The sequence below is a fragment of the Pongo abelii genome, chromosome 3 (genome assembly GCF_028885655.2).
Source record: "Pongo abelii isolate AG06213 chromosome 3, NHGRI_mPonAbe1-v2.0_pri, whole genome shotgun sequence".
NCBI classification, from domain to species: Eukaryota; Metazoa; Chordata; class Mammalia; order Primates; family Hominidae; genus Pongo; species Pongo abelii.
In genome coordinates this window covers 168,430,929-168,450,967 of record NC_071988.2, presented here as the reverse complement: position 1 = coordinate 168,450,967, position 20,039 = coordinate 168,430,929, and the positions used below count along the sequence as shown (strand labels likewise).

Sequence of the window (20,039 nt, the reverse complement as noted above, 5' to 3'; positions counted from 1 at the left end):
CCTTTCACTAAAAATCCACATATGAGAAGGGAATGGTGTGATTTATTAAAGATCATTTTTATCCTAGATAAGCAAGCTGAATCTGTTGCACATTCAAGCCATTTTATTCATTTTCTCCACTCTGGAGAAGGCAAGGAAGCCGAAGGTTGTTTAGCTAGCTAAAAACTTTTTGGTCAAAGGTGAGTTGGAGTAGGGCTGAGTTCTACGGTTACTATCCATGGTACTGAAATTAGTACTCAGCATAGAACCGAGCTGAGTTTAACTCAGCATATGCTGGCTGTTTGAAAAGACTTTCAGGAAAACCGAATCTAAGAATACAAAGGAAGATAGAAGAAGAAACTTTCAGCCTTCAAGACAGAAATAGAACTAAACCATCAATATTGCTATACTTGAACTCACAGTTTTTTCTTTTAAATTCCTGCAAGTTTTAATGTTTTCTTAGGCACCTATGCAACATCTCATTATTTGTAATGGACACTTAGATTTTGTTTCTTCAGGTGTCTTTCTTTTTTCAGTAATAAAAAGAAGTCCCTCCACCCATTCTCCACCTAACTTTCAAAACTGTTTTTGTTACATCCAGAATTTATGATTTTCCAACAACATTTAATCCCAACTTGAGCCACTGTAACGACTTTCATTGACTCATAGGATATTTCCTAATATTGTCTCCAAAATAAGAAACATCTCAAGATAGCTCCATATCAGAGGAGTCACAGCTCAGGTTAATAGAATTACTCCTGGAGAATGATCTAGATCTTCCTCTCGTTGGAGCTATAGATTAGCGTGATATTCTCATATTAATTAATAGTATGAGATAATAATCACATAAATATCTAAACCAGATACTTACTGAGGGAAAAAAACACCTTTGAAAACCTGTATTAAGTATGTTGTCCAACTGTTGTAGGGAGTCTGAATATTATTAAAATAGTGGAGAGATGTCTTTAAGCTAGGATCAGAAGAAGAAATGACTGCATCAACCATGACGAATTTTCCTGTGTCAGTGCCAAACTAGTGTCAGACAGACTTCCCACCAACTCTGGTGTCAGGGTGAATCACAGAAGAGGGCAAAAATTTGCTGCTTCTAACTACACAGAATTTCTTCCTCAGCCCTACTCTGCTATGTGAGTTTCCTTAAAGGTCATGGGAAATTAGGAGGGAGAGAGAGAGAGAGAGAGAGAGAGAGAGAGAGAGAGAGAGAGAGACCTTACTTCCTAAGCCAGCAACTCAGGTGCTTCCTGCTCTGTCTGGGTTCATTGCTTTCCAGTGGTGGTGACCAAACTGAAAGTTATGGTGGGCTTGCTTCTGGGCCTCAACCAGGTTGCTGTACTCCTCCAACCAGGCCTTGGCTCTTGCCACAGCCAGTCTCCTAGAGCTGCTGAAAAGTGAGCTGAGTTTCTTTCTTACTTTTACTCCTGATAGATGGGAGGGAATGCATGAAATTGTTTCCATCCAATATCTCTGCTTATAAAGATTCTTTTTTGCAGGATTATTGCAAGTCTGAAGGAAGAACTCCAAGGGAGATATTTGGAGCCAAATATCATGATTTCTTCTGAGCAGAAAAGTGAAGTATCCTGTGAGATGAACTCTCACTATTAAAAGGCTGTTTTAAACCTTATTATTTAATACTTTACCAGAGAAACAGCCCCTACTAAGTCCAAGCTATACTTTGATAACAACCACTCCTAATAAATCATCAAAATGTGCTTCCTCCTTTAAAAAAGTCTCCCACCAAAACACTTCCCACATAAATGATTAAAACAACATCACATTTTAAAAGCCATTTAATTTTAATAGCACATTTTAATGAAAAAGCAGCATACGTTGCCAATAAAACATTAAAATTATCTCTTCAATGAAAGACAGTCGAACAACACCAAAAATAAATTAATACATTACCATAGTAAATAAACCATCTATTAATAAAAACAAGAAACCAGGCCATATACAGAACTCAAGACTTTGGAGAGCCTCAAATAGAACAGCAATACAGCAAAATTTGTAAGAATATATCTATGTGTGCATCATTTTTAATGAAATATTTACAGTAGATAAGGTACCAGTTATCATGTACCTAATTTTTTGTTCCAAAAGAATTTTTCCAAATAATGTGAATTTACAAGCAGTGCACTGTCTTTCTTATAGTTCAAATTAGTTTTTCTACAAACAAACCTCCAAAAGGAAAAACTGAAGTATTCCTATAAATATTAACATGTAGCCAACAAAGCAATTGAAAACTGGAAGACTGAAATACCTTGGTGAAATCTAAAATCCGAAGGGCAAACACCAAGTGGCAAATGCACCTAAAGCTAGAAAATGGTGCATTAGTCGTGCTTCCAACTGCTTCTTCCCTTCTGTTAGAGGTGTGTGAGTGTGTGTGTAAGGGTAAGTGAGAGCGCTCATGTGTCACGGGGACAATGTGGGAATCCCCATTAAATATGTAACGAAGTAAACAATACTTCAGACAGTGAATCAGGTCTACACGATTAAGACATCCATTATTGAGTGTCAACTCACAAATCAGAACACTACCAGTAAAAACAAAGAAAAAAACAATCTTCATTCAAGTGAGAATATACAAATGGGTCAAAAGGAACACAGTATAGGAGGAAAGCTGTAAAAATTCGGCAAACTCATCAAACAAAATTTTTTGAACGTTACTAGCTATACATTTCCCCCACTTTTTTTAGACCGAAGAAGTTTAATTAATTAGAATGTGCACAAAATTAAGTTGCTAGAGAGATAAATTAATAATTTACAGAGGGTTGTTCTGCAATAATCTAATAATAGCTTTCAAGATCAGTGAACACAGCAGGCGCAACTCTTTTCTTAAGCATTAACACTTCGGAGAAGGAAAAGGGGGTAAGAACCACAATAAAAATATATATATAATATACAGTGTAAATGCAGAAAATCTGCCATCTTTTTTTAAAATTCAAAATACTTTAGAGATGTCTCTATCACATTAAGCATCAACTCTAGTTTAAAGTTTTAGTCCTGAATCAATTTCTATTTCTGAAAAATAGTTGCAAAGTGTACTTTTAAACTTGAACACGGGTGATGTCTGTAAGAATAAAAACAAATCTTACTTGATCATTCTTGTGGACTTTTTAAAGACTGTCTCGTCTGCCTTCCTGCAAACAGCCATCTCCACACTTCCTCTGAAGAAGCCGAGGTGGGGTTCAAAGGGACAACTTTGCTACAACAGACAAATACCATCTTTTGTTATTCTTTCCTTTGAGAAACTGTTTCACATTCTCACCGGCTTGGGCTCAGTTGTTCGCTCGTTCGCTCCGTCTTCAGTCCTCGATTTGTCGAGATTCACATTTACTAGAATTGTTCCTAATCGCCAAAAGTGAAAAGAGGCAGAAGAGAGAAGGAGAGAAAAGAGGGGACGAGGAGAGGGGCGTCTCTGGAGAGGCCAAGAGTCTTCTAAATGCCGGCGGAATATTTCATTCTTTTCTGTTTCTGCCTCTGGTTGCAGAACCAGACGCGCACCACGTTTTTCTTCAGGTCCAGCTTCTCCGCGATGGCGGCGATCTTTTCAGAGGAGGGCCGAGGCTGAATGGCAAAGTAGGCTTCGAGGGAGCGCTTCTCTGGCGCAGCGATGGACGTGCGCTTGCGCTTCTTCTCCGCGCCATTGAAGAGCTCAGGCTTGGTGAGCTTCTCGCGGTGGGACTTCTCGGCCTCCTCGAGCCATGCCTGCAGGATGGGTTTGAGCGCGATCATGTTATTGTGCGACAGTGTGAGGGACTCGAACCTGCAGATGGTGCTCTGGCTAAGCGAGCCCACGCCGGGGATCTTCAGGTTGGCCAGCGCGGAACCCACATCTGCCTGGGTCACCCCCAGCTTGATGCGTCGCTGCTTGAAGCGTTCGGCGAATGCCTCCAGGTCCCGCGGGTCGGCGTCCACGTCGCTCATGCAGCCCATGTGCGACGGCAGCCCGTGCGCGTGGGCCATGCTGAGCGCTGCTTGGTGCATGGGGTTCATGGTGGCCATGTGCGGCGCGTGAGCCGGCGTGGACACCACAGCGCCGTCGGGGCCCGCCATAGCGCCCAGGGCCAGCCCGGGACTCAGGTGCTCCAGCAGCTCGCCCTCCAGCGCCTGGTGCGGTTGGTGGTGGTGGTGGTGGTGATGGTGGTGGTGGTGGTGCGTGCCCGCCAGCGCGGAAGGGTGAGAGATGGGCACCGATGAAGAAGAGGCGGCCGACGTGCACGGGATGGTGTTCATAGTGTGGTAGGTGGCGTCCGGTTTGAAGGGGCTGTGGTGGGGCGGATGGTGGTGGTGGCTCTTGCTCTGGGAGACGATGTCCACGGCTGCCAGAGCCTCGGCGCGGGCCAGCAGACTCTCATCCAGCCCGCCGAATATATTGCTCTGCAATTGTAAGTAGAAGGCACACATTACGCTCAGCAGGGAATTGTACGCGCTCTCTCCAGAAGCCCCGGCCCAGGGCTCGACACCGTCGCCGTGCCTACAACATTCCCAGATCGTTAAAATAATAATAATAATAATAATCCTGAAAACAGAGGTGAAGAGAAAAAGAGGGAAGCCACCGAAAGAAGCCGAGAGTGCAGGAGGAGGAGGAAAGTGAGCCTGTAGACACAACGAAACAACACAACACGCGCACAGGCAACATCCCAGGTCATAAAAATTAATATGAAAGGCAAGACCCGCTGAATACTTAGAGAGGGGGGAAAATTGGTTGGAGGTGTGGGGTGATTTGCTGTGCAGACATGAAAAAAACATCAAGCAGATAAAGGGGGCTGTCAAAATGTGCCTTTAAGCGGTGATTATGCAGAAATACGCACCGGTGGGGTTGGAAGACAGGCTCTCCGCATAGCCTCCGAGCCCCCGCCGCCGCTGCCGCTGCTGCCACTGCTGCTGGAGCTGCTGCTCCGGCCTCCGCCGCCGCCGCCGCCGCCACCGCCACCAGCGTTGCTCGAGCTGCTGGGGGAGCTGGCCGAGGGCGCGGTGGGAGCCGAGGAGCCCGGCGAGGTGCTGTGCAGTGCCGAGTACTTGGGCTCCACGTGCAGGCTGCCGCCGTGCGGCATGCTAAACGCCTGCTTGCTGTTCAGGGACATCATCATCATCTTCCCGCCCGCCGGGGCGCTGGTCCGTAGAGGCACTCACTGGCCCCGGCTGCCGGGACCCTCCGAGAAGTGCCGGCACGGGGCTGGAGCTGGGAAGGGCTGTGCGAAGTTGAGCTCACCCCGCCACCGCCTCCGGACTCTGTACGCCTGATCTCGGCTACGCGCTCCTTCGCCGCCTCTGCTGTCAGTCTGAACGGATGCCTGACTCCGCTTGCCGCTGGCTGCAGACCTCGGCACCCGAAACTGCCCCCGCTCCTCTCGGCCAGCGAGTTATACTCCCCTCTCCCGGCGCCTACCTCCGCACCCCCCGCCCTCCCTCTCTCCCGCGCACCTCCGCCCTCCCTTGCCAGGAAACGCCGGCTCCTGCTCGGTTTCTCGCGTTGCGCCTTCTCCCTCTCTACTCCCCTCAGGCTTGAGTCCTTTCTGCTCTCCCCGCACTCGCCTTGCGCTCCCCCCCCGCGCCCTCCGCCGCCCCTTTTCTGCCGCCGCCCCTTTCCAGCGTCCCGCGGCTGCTACTCACAATCGCGCCCCCGCTCAACCCCACCCAAATGGCCAGGTCCGCGCTCCAGTCGCCAGGCAGTGCCTACCTAAGGACCAGCCTCCAGCCCCTCCCGCTTCTTCTGCCGGGTCTCTGTCTCACCGGAAAAAGAAACTCCCAAATAAAGTTGCGGCCCAAGCCAGCGTTGGGTAGGGTTTTCCCTGGACTACTTGGAGTGCCTCTTACCTGGCTGCCACCTCCCACGCCTCCTGCTTACCACTAAGTTCCAGGCTTCCAACCCCACTCGGCCCGTCCCCACCCCGTCAGCTCAGGTGACCCTGATCCCAGGTTCCCGGCCACCGCTGAGAACACAGACGCTGCGGCCAACCCGGGTCCTGCGCGCGGCTCTGAACTCCCGGCCCAATAAGAGCGGAGGTCGGCGTTCGGCTACGAGCCCCCCACGGCCCGGCGGGTGCCTGGTGCCAAAGAGACATGGGGTCGGAGGGGCTGCAGGGCTTTCTCTCACTCGATTTCTCGCAGCTCTCAGCGGATTGGACAGCCGCGGAGCAGGCTTGGGTCGTCTGTGCGCATGCGACTCCTCCCCCTCCCCGCTGTTCCCCCCCCAACAACACACACACACACATACACACAGGCACGCACACACGCTCCTCTTGCCCCCCTTTTCTCCTCCTCCTCCTCCTCCTCCCTGTATCCAGTACAGTGTGAGTTGATCTTGGAAGGATCCACTGGCAAACCCTGCCCCTGGATTTATTATTCTTCATTAGCCACAGTCAAAGGAAGAAGGGGCAACTGACAGGGAGAGGGAAGGTCAGAAATTACACAGCGCATGTGCTGCTGAATACACCCCACAACACAGACACACACACACACCCCCTCGGGGGCTGGCACAAGCCCCACTTATCTTCATTTCCACAGCCTTTCCGTGCGGAGCCTGTTTTTAGCTGACACTTCACTCCCACTTCTGTCCCAGTCCCAGTGCAGACCACTTTTCCTAGAGATGGACACACACTCTTGGTTCCAGTTGCAAAAGGAGATAATCTCTTTCTTTCTCTCTCTCTCGCTCTCTCTCTCTCTCTCTCTCACACACACACACTACTTCCTCTCCTTCTGGATCCCATTTTCTCTCTACTTCCCGCGGTGTTGGGGGCTGCTGTCACCTCCCTAGAGAGCGGAAGGAGCAGGGTGCAGGCGAGGGTGAGAAGGCCCCGCGACCCCGACGCAGGAACCCGCGGGTGGCCCAATCCGGACGGGGGTTGACCGGTAGCAGGTGCAGGCACTGGGCGCCTGGGGAAGGCGAGCAGGTGCGAGAGCAGGCGGCAGGCCTGAGAGGCGCTGGCGCGCGCTGGGACAAAAACAGAGTGGGAAGGAGTGGAAAAGGGGAACCCTCGGGTGGTCAGCTCCCGGAAGCGGCGGTGGAGAGTAGGGGACCGCCTGTCCACCCCTGACCTCAGCCGGGCGGAATAGCGGTTTCAAGATGGGACCGCTGTCCTCAGGAGCCGCCAGAGTGCTGGGGAAGGCGGCTGCAACGAGCGCGCGACGGGCTCTGTCCATGGTCCTTAACCCCCTTCTGCTTTCCCTGGATCCTCTCGGGCTTGCCTTTCTCTTCCCCTGTGTGGAGGAAAATAATAAATAGTAGCCGAAGGGGACTCCTAGCAGCAGTGTTTCCGGGTGTGAGCTCAGAGAAACCTGGACGTGGGGCAGGGAGAGGGGAGTGTTGACGTGAATGAATGTGGCTTGTGCCGGACGGTTCAAGTAAGTGCTTAGGTGTTTAATTTCTACCTCAACAACAGCCAGAGTAATTTTCAAGGAAACAAAAAAAAATGACATTGTACAGCTCTCACTGTCTCAAGCTTCAAGAAATGAAATAAATCAAAGTTAAAAGCTTGAGTATCATTTAATTATAGTGCGAATAGCGCTTTGAAAGAAGTAGAACAACATCTCTAAACAAATTATGACTGGGCCAGGAAGGAATTATTAGATTGAAATTTCATTTAGGCTCGGGAGACACCGCGCTTCACTGTGTAATCTGCTATGCCTCATCTGATTTGTATGCTTAATTCAGCTTGACGAATTTATTAGTTTTCATAATAGTGAAAAAATTGAGCAGTACTATGAGCTAATGCATTGTGGGTACTATAAATTGTATGTCATCGTGGAAAGGCTGAAGTCTATAGAAATCTTTTATTAATGTCGGTATAGGAGGGAGGATTTCCTGCAAGCCGTGAAGAGGTTCATGCCAAACTCTATCGGCACTATGTCTCACTGGTCTATTAACATATCGTCATACCAATTAGACTACTTCATCAGTGATATAATTTCAAACTTCAAATTATGTCCTAATTAACAAGGGTTGTCCAATTTGCTTAATCTTCAAAAGGCTTTGGATGGTCTAATTAGTATTAACTGTTGGGCATCTTTAAAGCCTAATAAAAAAATCCATAAAAATATTTTGGGTGTGTTTTCTATCGGTACTGGATAAAGGCCAAAGGGCCAAAGTGAGAGTGAAGATGGAAAATAACCGGAAGACAAATGTCCTCTTCTTTCTAATTCCCCCAGATTATTATAGCAAGTTAATCACATGAGAAACTTTTGGGTATTGCCACTCCTAAATCGTGTGTTTATGTGTTTAAATAAAGGCACAAGAATATCAAGGAGAAAAGCCACATGGGGAAAAAATTCTTCTCTTTCATTAGGTGCCTAATTAGATGTAAAGTAAAAAGTAACCCTGAGGAGTTTCCCAAGCATTATTGTGGCAACAGTCTGCTGAACTTGAATTGAAAATCAAATATTTGGGGTGTTTTGAACCTCTCTCTGTCCCCTCCCCCTTCATTGAGCTTAATTACTTGCAATAGTTGTTTTAATGTATGTTGTCACCTGGGAGTATTGAGAAATGCATATCGTTAATATGAATTAATCTTGATTTTAATAGTAACTGACAACTGATCTCCAAAATGCTAAACACTTGTCACCACTTCATATGGTAAATAAGGTACTATAATAAATTCATGAAATAGAGAGGGGCACTGTTGAAATGACTGGGCAAACTTTGTTTGATATGGAATTTATTGACCAAAACTATTTTAAGCAAGAAAACTCCCATGAGAATATTTTCCTGGTAACTGAAATTCATATATCATCAAAAAAATTTTTAACATGACTTTTTTATCTCTCTGATATTTCTCAGTGATATCCCTAATTCCAGACAAGAAAAAAAGGAAGGTTGTGTTTTCAAATTATCAAGTTGAAGTAAATTAATATGTGGTTGTAGAGCAGTTCAAGAGTTTATTTACCTGTATTTCCTTCCTCCTAGAAAACACATACATTTTTAAAAAGTCAAGTCATAGAGTTAGACTTCTCCATTTCCCACTCAAAGTGAAAAATGAATAGTGATTGTGTTGCATTAGAGGGAAAAAGCAATTGTTCCTTCGTCAACCAGGACTTGCAATCTTGCAGTCTCTCCTTTCAGGAGTGTCCAGAATACCAACATCGTTGCGGTGATATCAACAAAACCCATTTCGGTTTTGCCCACAGGCATTGCTGCAAAGTGCTCCAGCGAGTGCGGAAGCCTCTCTCCAAGGAAGAAAACCTCCAGCCCTGCAGTTATCAGGAGCCATCTAAACAATTAGAAAGTTGGCAATAAACCCAAGGGGTGGAGGCAAATGACCCAAAATTTGAAATCTGCTTCCTGAGACCTCAACATACCTATGCCCAAGCCCCTATTCACACTTGTGCATCTACACACCTACAGACCTACCTAGCAAAAGGAAAATAAACATTTTATTTTTTAAGCAGCAAGACGGAAAATTGATCAACTCTGTGACTACAGGAGGCGCTCCTTTCTTCTCGCCAAGCCTCTTTGTTTGACAATAGCTTCTGTCCAGTCCTCTGGCAGATGCAGACAGATGTGAGCAGCCCCCCTCACTACCCCCCACCCCTGGGTGAGGAGGAGTAGCTGGAGATTCCCCTCAGGCTTCTGGGCAAAGGGTCCCCGCAGTAGGCGCCCCCCACCCGAAAATCAACCCTCGCCTGAAGCGATCCCAAGGGGAGAAATCTCTGTCTCCTCCTTGTATCTGGGTCCTAATTTACTATTAAAATTTTAAGTAGTGCATTCATATTTTACCGGACCTAATGTCTTTTATTAAATTTTAATCTATTAAGGGCAGGGTGATTTCTTTGTATTTCAAACAGAATTGAATTGGACTACAAGGAAGATTTCTGAAAAGACAGATCTGGCCCTATTCGCTCACCATTTCGATCTCAGGGAGAGAGTGGTTGGTGGAAGAAAGAGGGAAAGGAGGGATTCTCCCATCTGTTTTTGTACGGATTTCAAAATCAGCCAATCTGCTTCAGATTCTGAATAGAAGATGAACACCCTGAGCTCTCTCTGGACTCGTGGCTTGAGGCAGAAGAGTTTAGGGTGGGGGGGGGGTGGCATAGATTAAACTCTTCCGTGGCCTCTACTGTTACAGGGAGGAAAAAGAAGACACAAGAGGGAATTATCCCTGAAACAAACTTCTGGAAGCTCCCAGGGACGTAGTTGCAGAGCAAAGTTCAGGTGAAGGGGGGCGCTTTGGGGCTTGAGTATTGAGATGGGGTTTATGTTTGAGGAGTGATGGGTGGATTTTGTTCAAACATCTTTTCTCTTCTGAGTATGTCCACTACTACCCTGTCACTAGCTCCCCGTGTGCCCCAAGTCCCCCTCTCCTGCGTTAAATGAGTCACTCTCTCGCCCAAAGATTCCAGGCACCCCATATGCCCGAGGGTAACCGCCTCCTTTCAGTGCCTTTCCGGCTCTCACTCCCAACCTTCCAATGCAAGTAGTCAGCGAGTGTCACCAGAAATCTGTGCATCCAGTAGTTCCCAGGCCCTTCTAGAACGAAATACAGACTCACAACCTCTTTCCCTCCCATCAAAGCCAAGTAGAATTCACGGAGGAAGAGGCGACAAAAGCAAAGACTATCAGCACTCCAGAAAGCATACTCTGGAGGTTGGGAGAGACTTGGCCAAGACTAGTGGCCTGTAGTCGCACAGCAAGCCACGTGGGGCTCTCTCTAGGTAATTCTGAACAGAGGAAAGCAGCCCGGCAGAGGACAAGAGAATGAAGGGAGACAAGGCAGAAGAGAAAGCAACGGTTCCCCTTTTCCCGCTGGAGGAAAGAAAGCAGAGCTCAGTTTCAAGGAAAGTAGACTGGGAGGAGGGGGACGCAGGACGCAGCCAGCCCGGGCTGGCCGGATGCCTTAGAGGCTCCTAGACGCCCTCTCAATTCTGTCTGGTGGGTTTGCTAAGGCTGATTGTGGCCAGGAACTCACATTCAGGGACAGCTGATTGGACCCACTGGCATCGACTAACCTTTGAAGCAAACACAATAGGCTCCAGGAAACTAAAATCTGCCCTAGGGAAGGACTCAACTCCTCAGCACCTAATTCTGCACTCTTCCAGAGCACAGGTGCTCAAATTCACACATCTATGCAGACACACACACACACACGCAGGCACGCAGACACACACGTGCTGACACTAACGCACACCCATTCAGACGCGCACACGTTTCTGTTTCTCCCCTCTTCTTCCCGCACACCACATGGAGGAGGGGGGCAGACCTCTGCGTTCTGTTCAGAAGCAGGCACCCCGGTGTCTACTTGCCCCAACGAACTATTATTTTTCGTCGCAGTGAACTTCCTTGGTCCGCGTATTTACCTCTTTTCAAAGTTAAGTCCAGTCACGAAATCAAACTTTAAGCATTGGAACAATCAATGAAGACTTTTGCAATCCATGGCGCCTAGCGCTTCCTAGAACTAAAATAAATGCAAGAAATCGAAACTTAATTACTTGAAAGAAATCCAGAAATCCCTCTGCATAATTTATCCAGTCATTTTTAGTAGCTTTTGTGTTCGGTGCAGTGTATGTTAACTATCCACTTTTGGCTAAGATCTGGCTCCTCTAAGTCGCTTCCCTGAGGTTCACTGCCCTCCACCTCAGCCCAGGAATTCTGCTCTCCGAGGGGCTCCCACCTCCTGCCACTCCTCAGAGCTGATTTAGTAACCTTTTTTTTTTTTTTTTTTTTTTTTTTCCAAACACCACCAATTGTAAGGGTACCAGAATTCCTGGGGCTATGTATACTTCAAAATTGTTTTAAATCTCACCCATTCTCTCTTGTCTTTTTGCTCACTAGGGCTATTATTTGAATTTGTGTGAGTTGTTTCATTCTCCATCTGAAACCAGGCCTCTTAGTAAATCCAAACCAGAACTATTTCTCTGAGGGAATAGTGCACCTCAAAAAGTACCATTTTGCTGGTGATGCAAAAATTGATTAAAAGGTGAATTTTTTTCTATTCTCCAGGGAAGTTCTTTTTTTTTTTCTTTTCCTTTTTTCCTTGAATGTCATTATATTCCTAATGACTAAGTACTAAGTATTTGTTCTGACTGAACTACTCTTCAAGGTACTTAGCTGGACTACAAAACCTGGATACTCGTTTCTTCTTCTGATATCTGTTCCTTCCAAAATCACTCATTTTCTCCTCTCCTTTAGTTCCTAACTGACAGAGAATCTTCGTATCTATAAAGCACTAAAAGACTTCTCATCTGGAGGCACTAAATAAAGTAGATGCTCCTGTTTTGGGTTTAAAGATGCAGGCTAAGATCAAATTACTTTTGCACCTATCAAGGCTCTGGCACTGTGTACCATGGGGAATTTAAAATTTGGTGGTGACCAGTGCTATGGCCAGTGAATCTGTAAAACTGAACAGTACCTGAATCTATCAGCATGGTGAGGGTGACTCCTGAAAGGCAAGCTGTTTCATAGACACCTCATAGAAATCTGAAGTAATGTTATGAAAGAATGAAAAATACATTGGGGAACAGCTTGGAAACTGAAGTACATTTTGATTTAACTTACATTAACAGAAATGTAATGTAAAAGTGAAAGGATCTAACAAAACCATTAATAATTAAAAAATAATTACAGATAGTCTATCCTTACTATTCATAACCACTCAACACTTTAGACAAAGAAAACGGAATACTCTTAATGGGAATGAGATGTGAGCAGACTGCTAATGAGAAGTTAACCAAGAACTGTGCATTTGTCAAAGGAGACAAGTTTCCTTGTTTCCCTCACCTGTGTATTTTTATTCTCTCAAAGTTAGCTTGGACCTTCATCTTCCGTCAGCACATATACTGAGTGTCAGAGTTTATACAACCAAAATCTCTTGAGCAATAACAATGCAGACCTTATCAAGTTCTGAGGATCAGGGGCACCAGATGGCATGCCTATTAACCATTCTCATTGACAAATATTTATAGGAGCCTAAGAGATACATGTCTCTGTAACAGATTTTTGGTTGGACAATCCTATCCCACAGGATTTCACAAAACAATGACCCTCTAAAGGCAGCAGTTTGTTCCCTTTCCCTGTTTGTGATCACTTAAAAAAAAAGATTAATCATCATTTAAGGATTCATTATCAGTCTTTTTCTTGTATCCCTTACCACAAGAGTTGTGCCCCTATGTTTTAAAAAATGTGAATGCATCTTTCTGTTACCTGAGTAGGGTTTATTTCCAGACTTGAGAGCAGTATTCTGCATATAAGTATTCAACAAACTCTTAATCATGCACTAGACATTTAAAAAGGTGTTGGGAAGAAGGTGCAGTGACTCTATTCCGATTTTCACTGCATATTCTCCTTTATTTTGTTTGAGAGACACACGGGACTGCCCCTAGAGTGCTCTGTTGACGTTTGTTCGAGGCACCGGGAGGAAATCAAAGCAGCCTGGCGGAAAGCAAACTTCACTGCCTCTTTTCAGAGATAAAGGGAAATCTTACAAAAGGAGAGATTTGCAGACATACAACTAGAATTCAATGGAGTCATGGCTGAGCATCTGCTGGGAAGCCACCAGGAAGTGGAGACCTACAGCCCATGTCAAATTGTATGCATCTGAAGGATCTGAAGCCTCTTTCCTTCCTCTCCCATCCCCAGATGAATTAGAAACAAAACAGCTTGCCTTTTGTAGGAAACAGAAAAACCTAAGGAGAAATGCTAATAGGTTGACTGCAAAGATTGTAAATACTTCTTAGCTATATAAATATGAATTGAGTGCATAAAACATGTTAAAATCCTTGTAGGCATCCACTCTCAATTTTTTTTTAACTGCAGCAGAAGGACCTTACAACGACAACAAATTCACCTTTAAGCATTTATTCTTTCTTGAAATTTTGTATACAGCCTATGATTTGTCTGTAAGTCTCATGTATATATAGAAGTATGTGAATCAAACATAGAATGATAGTATTTGTACCCAAACATGTGCTGTTTTCCCTCTTCTTTCTCTCCTTTATTTGCGTATACAGATCACCAAATTATAGTTCAACTAGCAAGAGCGCTGGTAGATGCTATAGGTTTGTGCCTTGACTACTTTTTTCTGATATGCATATGAGATATCAGTTTGCCCTAGCATCAAAACAAACACACTGTACTTGAAAGTATTAATAACTCTCCTCAAAACAGAAATACTACAGTTTGTGGTGTTGTGTGCCTATTGCACATTTTCTTTGGCTCTCAAGGCCAAAGTAGGCATTATCAACATTATGCTCATTTGGCATATTCCTAGCCTCATATTTCATTGATTTCTCCTGGCCTCTATTGACCACTTACCTAGTCTGGACCACATGGTTAGTCATTTCTATAGTGACCCTATGAGGCATCCTGATATCATTGCTCCCTTAACTTTTACATATCAAACTAGTCATTTTCTTTACTTTTGCCCATAGACTGCAGATTTCAGTGGAAAGAGTAAGGAGAATAGTCTAGTTTCTCTTTAAATTGTAATTTACCATATGTTTGTGTTATCCATCTGTCACAGATATGGTAGCTTGCCACTCGACATCCCCTCCAGCTTCTTTCCGGTGTGCCTTCCTGCCATGCAGGGTCCATGAAGCTAAAAGCTACATTTCTCACACCCTTACAGCTCAGGTACTGATGTAACCAAGAGGCAGAAGTGTGGGTAATTTATTGTCAGGTGGTGAGTCTAAGAGGGGCGGTACTTCTTTAAAGCCAACAGTTGTGCACCTCTAAGATGGTGTGTTTCCGAAGTCTTTATTTTCACCAGTTCCTTCCTATTCCCCTTCTTCCTGATTATGGTAGAGTTCACAGCTTTCCTGGCAAGCTAGTTCTGCACCATGGTTCTGGGAATCATTCCCAGACGTTCAGCCTAGAGTCTGCTACTTCAGCCTTTCCAAAGATTTGTAAGCATCCACCTGTATTAAATCTCTCTCTTCTTAAAATAGCTAAAGTGGTTTCTGTTATTTGCAGCTAAAGCTTGACTGGTACTCCAGCTTAACGTTATTTTTCTCTACTGCTCAGTTTCCCTTTTACTCACCTTTAACTGGCTCTCCATCTCATTCTCTACAGAATATATCGCAAATATTCTCCATTTCTGCCATCATGACTTTGAGCATAACCTCACCTCATGGTTTATCAATAAAATGATTTACTGTTACATGTTCTACCACTTAACTGCTCTATCATCACCTAATCATTTTTTCTGTGTTTCCACCCCCAACATCTCCTTCTTTGATTCTCCCATAAGTGTCAACTTAACCTCCTCCTCCAGGTTAGTTCTTTCATATGTCATGAGTTTTTACCCTCTCACTTCCTTCGGAACTGCAGTCTATCAATTTAACTCTTTTTCTTGAATCTTCAATTTCTCCTCCCCAGTCTTTCTCTTGTTACCCCACAAATATATTTGAGATGTATTAGCCATAAAATTTAAATTAAGAAACACTTTAATTTTTTTTCCTTCGATGTCTCTCTTTCTTCACCATCAGAGTTGGCAATGGCAGTTACATTTACTGCTTTCATTTGCTTACCACCCAATTGTTTCTTAACTTCTGGCAAGATTATTTCAATCCTTGACTCTCTACTGATGGTGCTCCCTCTTACGTTCCAATGACCTTTTAGTTTACAAATTCTGTATTACCTTTTCCAAAAGCATGGGCTTCACACTTGGAAATTTGTGCTGGCTCTGCTAGTTATTGACTTTGATTCTCATTTTGCCCCTGTGAAAAATGTGGATAATAATAGCAAATTCTTCCCCCAGCTTATTGAGTAGATTAAATGGCATATTGCATGTAAAAGGCTTAGCATATTTCCTTGGATGTAATAAGCACTTAATAAATGTTAGCTAATAATAGAACAATATCAACAACAATCTGCAGAATGTGAGTGCTGGTAATCCTCTCATTCTTGAAATGGATTGCCATGGATTTAAACATATAATCTGTAAAGGCAGGATATGCCAGCCTTAGCAGAGTCAGTCTTTAAACCAGGATTTGTTCTTTCTTGGTGTTCTTCTCCCACCCTTTCCAGTCCATCAAACAAGGCCAGCCACCCAATGGCCCATCTCCCTGAGGCTATTTTATGTTAAAATGTGGGCTTATGTAATATTTGTTAATTAACTCAAAGATCCATTGAGGGAAGAAGGGGGTTAAATATTGTTGGTTGGTGCTGTATCTTTCTCAGAGAGTCTGACATTTTCGTGGCCAGGCTTCATCTATCAGTTTAACATCATTTCTAACTTATTGCCTCAAAAAAAATTCTGAGAGAAAAACATATTCAATACCAAAACCTGAGCATATTTGATATGGTTCCTTTTCTCAAGTCAAGAGTATTCTGCACATCTACTCTGTGAGACATTGGATTTTTTTTCTCATTTTCCTTGGCTACTCTCCCATTTCCCAAAAGGTAGTGCTCGCCCAAGGATCTATCAGCTCTGTTTTCACTTCTCTCTTACTAATTCCATCAATTTTATAGCTTCTACTCTCACCAAAATGCCTCTCCAAACTCTATTACTCTGACCTCTTCTGATAGTCAGTTTCACATTCCAACAGTTTATTAGATTTTTCCATCTGGACATCTGCTCTACCTTCAAACTCAGTCCCTACAGACCCATACCAGTTTCACTTATGGAAGCTATTACTTTACATTTGTATACGTTTTTCCCTTATCTCCTAAATGAGACTGTGAAATCCCTGAAGACAGAGTCTATGTTTTACTCCTCTTTGTGTCCTCAACATGCTTATCATTGCATTCTGTATAAAGTGGGTGCCTGATATGTATTTGTTGACTAACTTAATGAATGATTGTTATGACAGAAAATGATTTGAATATTGTGCACTGAAATCTCACTAATGCTTTTTGTCTTTCGAATCTTTTCTGGTACTTGGCCCAGCTTAACAGGTGGATGACAAACTAAGAGAAAACATTTGCATTGACTAAAAAGCACAATAAAAATCCTGGATTATACAAGGCAACCTTGAAAAATAACATAAAAAGGAACAACATAAAACAAAATCTGATAGATCTGATAGAAAAGTGGACAAAGGATATAAGTAGGCAATTTACAGATTAGCAAAGCATAGTTGGAATGCTAACTATGATGAAGAGATGCCACATCTCACTAAGTAACCAGTGAGGTACATTTTATAGCTATCATCTTTATAAAATTGGAAAGTTAGACAATACCAAAAATTATTAAGGATGTGGGCTAGAAACCATAACATAGGACTGATATACATAATTATTGTTATAACCATTTTGAAATGCAAACTGGTAGTTCTTAGTAAAAATGATCATGCAAATATCCTGTGGCCTACCAATTCCACTGCTGGATTATACTCCAAAAAGTTTTTCTACAGATCCCAAAGGTGACATGTTTCTATCAGTGTTGTTTATAATGGCAGAGGTGTGGAGACAGCAGATAGATGCAATGAATCTTATGGCAATATGAAAAGGCCCTAAAATGTTGAATGAAAAACTGAATGGGGTCTACAATAGAATGCCATTAATATACATATACAGAAAAAACATTTGCATATCTTTCACGGAGACTTATATCCAGAAACATATTCTGTTTATTAGAATAATGTCTTAGTCTGTTTGTGCTGCTATAATAAAATACCTAAGACTGGAAAATTTTTAAAGAACAAAAATTCATTTCTCCCAGTTCTGGAGGCTGGGAGTTCAAGATCAAAATGGAGGCGGGTAGGGGCCCAGTCTCTGCTTCCAAGATGGCGCCTTATTGCTGCATCCTTTAAACGCGAGAAAGGCTGTGTCCTCACTTAGTGGAAGAAGAGAATACGAGAACCCACTCTCTCCAGCCTTTCTCTAAGGGCTCTATTTCCATCCATGAGGGCAGAGCCCTCATGACTTAATCACCTCTTAAAGGATCCTCCTCTTAATACCATTACATTGGCAATAGTATTTGAATACTATTTGAATAATATTTGAATGTTTGAATTTTAAAGGGGATACCATCATTCAGATCACAGCAAGTATGTACCATTGGCTGGTAGAAATGTAACTTGGAAGTAAATTCATTAAAAATGTTAAGGGCCTTACAAGAGTTCATTTTATCCATTGAATTCTACTTCTAGGAGTCTCTTTTAAGAAAACAATTAAAAATACAAACGAAGGAGAAATGCTGTGTTGTTTATAATAGTGAAAATTAGAGACAGTCTAAATGTCCAAAAATAGATAAATAGCTTAATAAACTGTAGTACAACCATACTATTAAACAGTATTCAGTCACTACAATCATGTTTTCAGAGAAAATTTAATGACATAGGAAAGTGCTTTAAAGTAAAGCTCACATGATACAAAACAATGATTCTTTTTGTTCAAAATAAGTATATAAATGCATGGAAAACAGTGAAAAGTACGTTTTTCATTTTACACGTTGCATTGTTAAGAGATTTTAATTTTCCAAATTGTCTACAATGAGCTTTCATTCTTCCTATTACCAGAATTACATGCATGTCTAGATTAAATATAGTTACTGATATAACTTTCACATGTTGCATACTTTTCATATAAGATTCATTGCCTCTGTTATTTAAAGCGCTATAACTAAATGATCCATGAGCTGAACCACCAGTTGAACTCATTCACTATCACTAGCTGCAGTGAATATTTATAGATTGGAAATGCTATTTAATTGACATGAGAGGTATTTTTTCTTCTAAGTTTTATAGTGCATCTCTGAAATATGGAAAAGCTCACAGTCTTATATAAAGGAGCCAGTCTTGAGTATTACACACTGGGGATCCAACAAAATGACCCTCTATATATGGGCTAAGTCATTTCAACTGTAACCACATTGCCCCTCTTTGCTTAGCATGGGACCAACATACTTTCCAGGTCACTAAGAGACAGGACAAGAAGGGGTATGTTATCAGACTCCTTATTATCACACTTTTCAATGCTTTATTACAGAAAAGAATGGAAATTTGGTTAGTTTAAGGGGAAAAGACATGTTATTAAGAAAGAGTTAAAAAGGCATCTCTAGTTTCAGAGGCAAGATCCATTTCTATACCTGGAATTCCTTGGATGATATATACTTGGAGAATTTTACAAACTGGTTGCTGTTGTTAATTGAAAAAGTAAAACACCATGAGGACTGCATTTATGCCCAAGACAGTAGAGTAATTTCAATATTTGACCATCCCATTAGTTGCAAACACGTGGCAAAGTTAGAAAAAATAAAAGAAAAGGAAACCCCATAGTGGCATGATAAAGAAAGACTGATGGCTTCATCTCAGACGTACCAGTGACAAGGAGAGGGCATAGACAGGAATTCTTTTCTTTTTAAAATGAAACACTCAAGACTTTATGCCCATAGGTGTCCACAGGGCCATTTCTGGTTCTTTGATTAGAGACTTGGATTGAATTACACACATATCATATCACATACAAATCTTCGAGTGTGAACTGGTGTCATTATGTGGACTTAAACTCTTCCATCACTTAATGAATACATCAACAGTGAATCTTACACATATGGTTGGTTGGTTGGTTGGTTTTAATCTAAGGCAGGAGTAATGTTATCCATATTATTCTCTTTAACATCTCTTAATACTATTTACCTTAAAAATTACTAACCCGTTACTAATTTGAGTTCAAATATTTCTTTAATGAAACATCATGGAGGGACCTGAACAACTAGAAAATTCTTTTCTTTCCTGATGCTACTTAGACCAAATGGTCACAGAGAATCTATAATGAAAGGAAAATGCAGGGCTAGGCTGGGCGTGGTGGCTTACGCCTGTAATCCTAACACTTAGAGAGGCGCAAGCGGGTGGATCGTGTGAGGTCGGGAGTTTGAGACCAGGCTGGCCAACATGGTGAAACTCTGTCTCTACTAAAAATACAAAAATTAGCCAGGCATGGTGTCAGGCGCCTGTAATCCCAGCTACTCAGGAGGCTGAGGCAGGAGAATTGCTCAAACCCAGGAGTTGGAGGTTGCAATGAGCCAAGATCATGCCACTGCACTCCAGCCTGGGCGACAGAGTGAGACTTTCTATCACGAAATTTATTTGTAACTGAATTTGATGAATTAACACAAATGATTTTCTTAGATAATCAACCTAATTTTCCAAATTCTTTGTTCTATACAATT

General features: G+C 43.1%; 1 protein-coding gene across 1 annotated transcript; it reads right to left on the bottom strand.

Annotated features, from left to right (window-relative positions):
- Positions 1–1,705: 1,705 nt before the first annotated feature.
- Positions 1,706–5,354, bottom strand: POU4F2 (POU class 4 homeobox 2). The gene is made up of 2 exons (XM_002815192.3): positions 4,809–5,354; positions 1,706–4,374 (listed from the first exon to the last, which is right to left on the bottom strand). Exons 1-2 carry the CDS (start codon positions 5,088–5,090, stop codon positions 3,433–3,435), a joined length of 1,224 nt encoding a protein of 407 aa, XP_002815238.2. The 5' UTR covers positions 5,091–5,354; the 3' UTR covers positions 1,706–3,432.
- Positions 5,355–20,039: the final 14,685 nt, after the last annotated feature.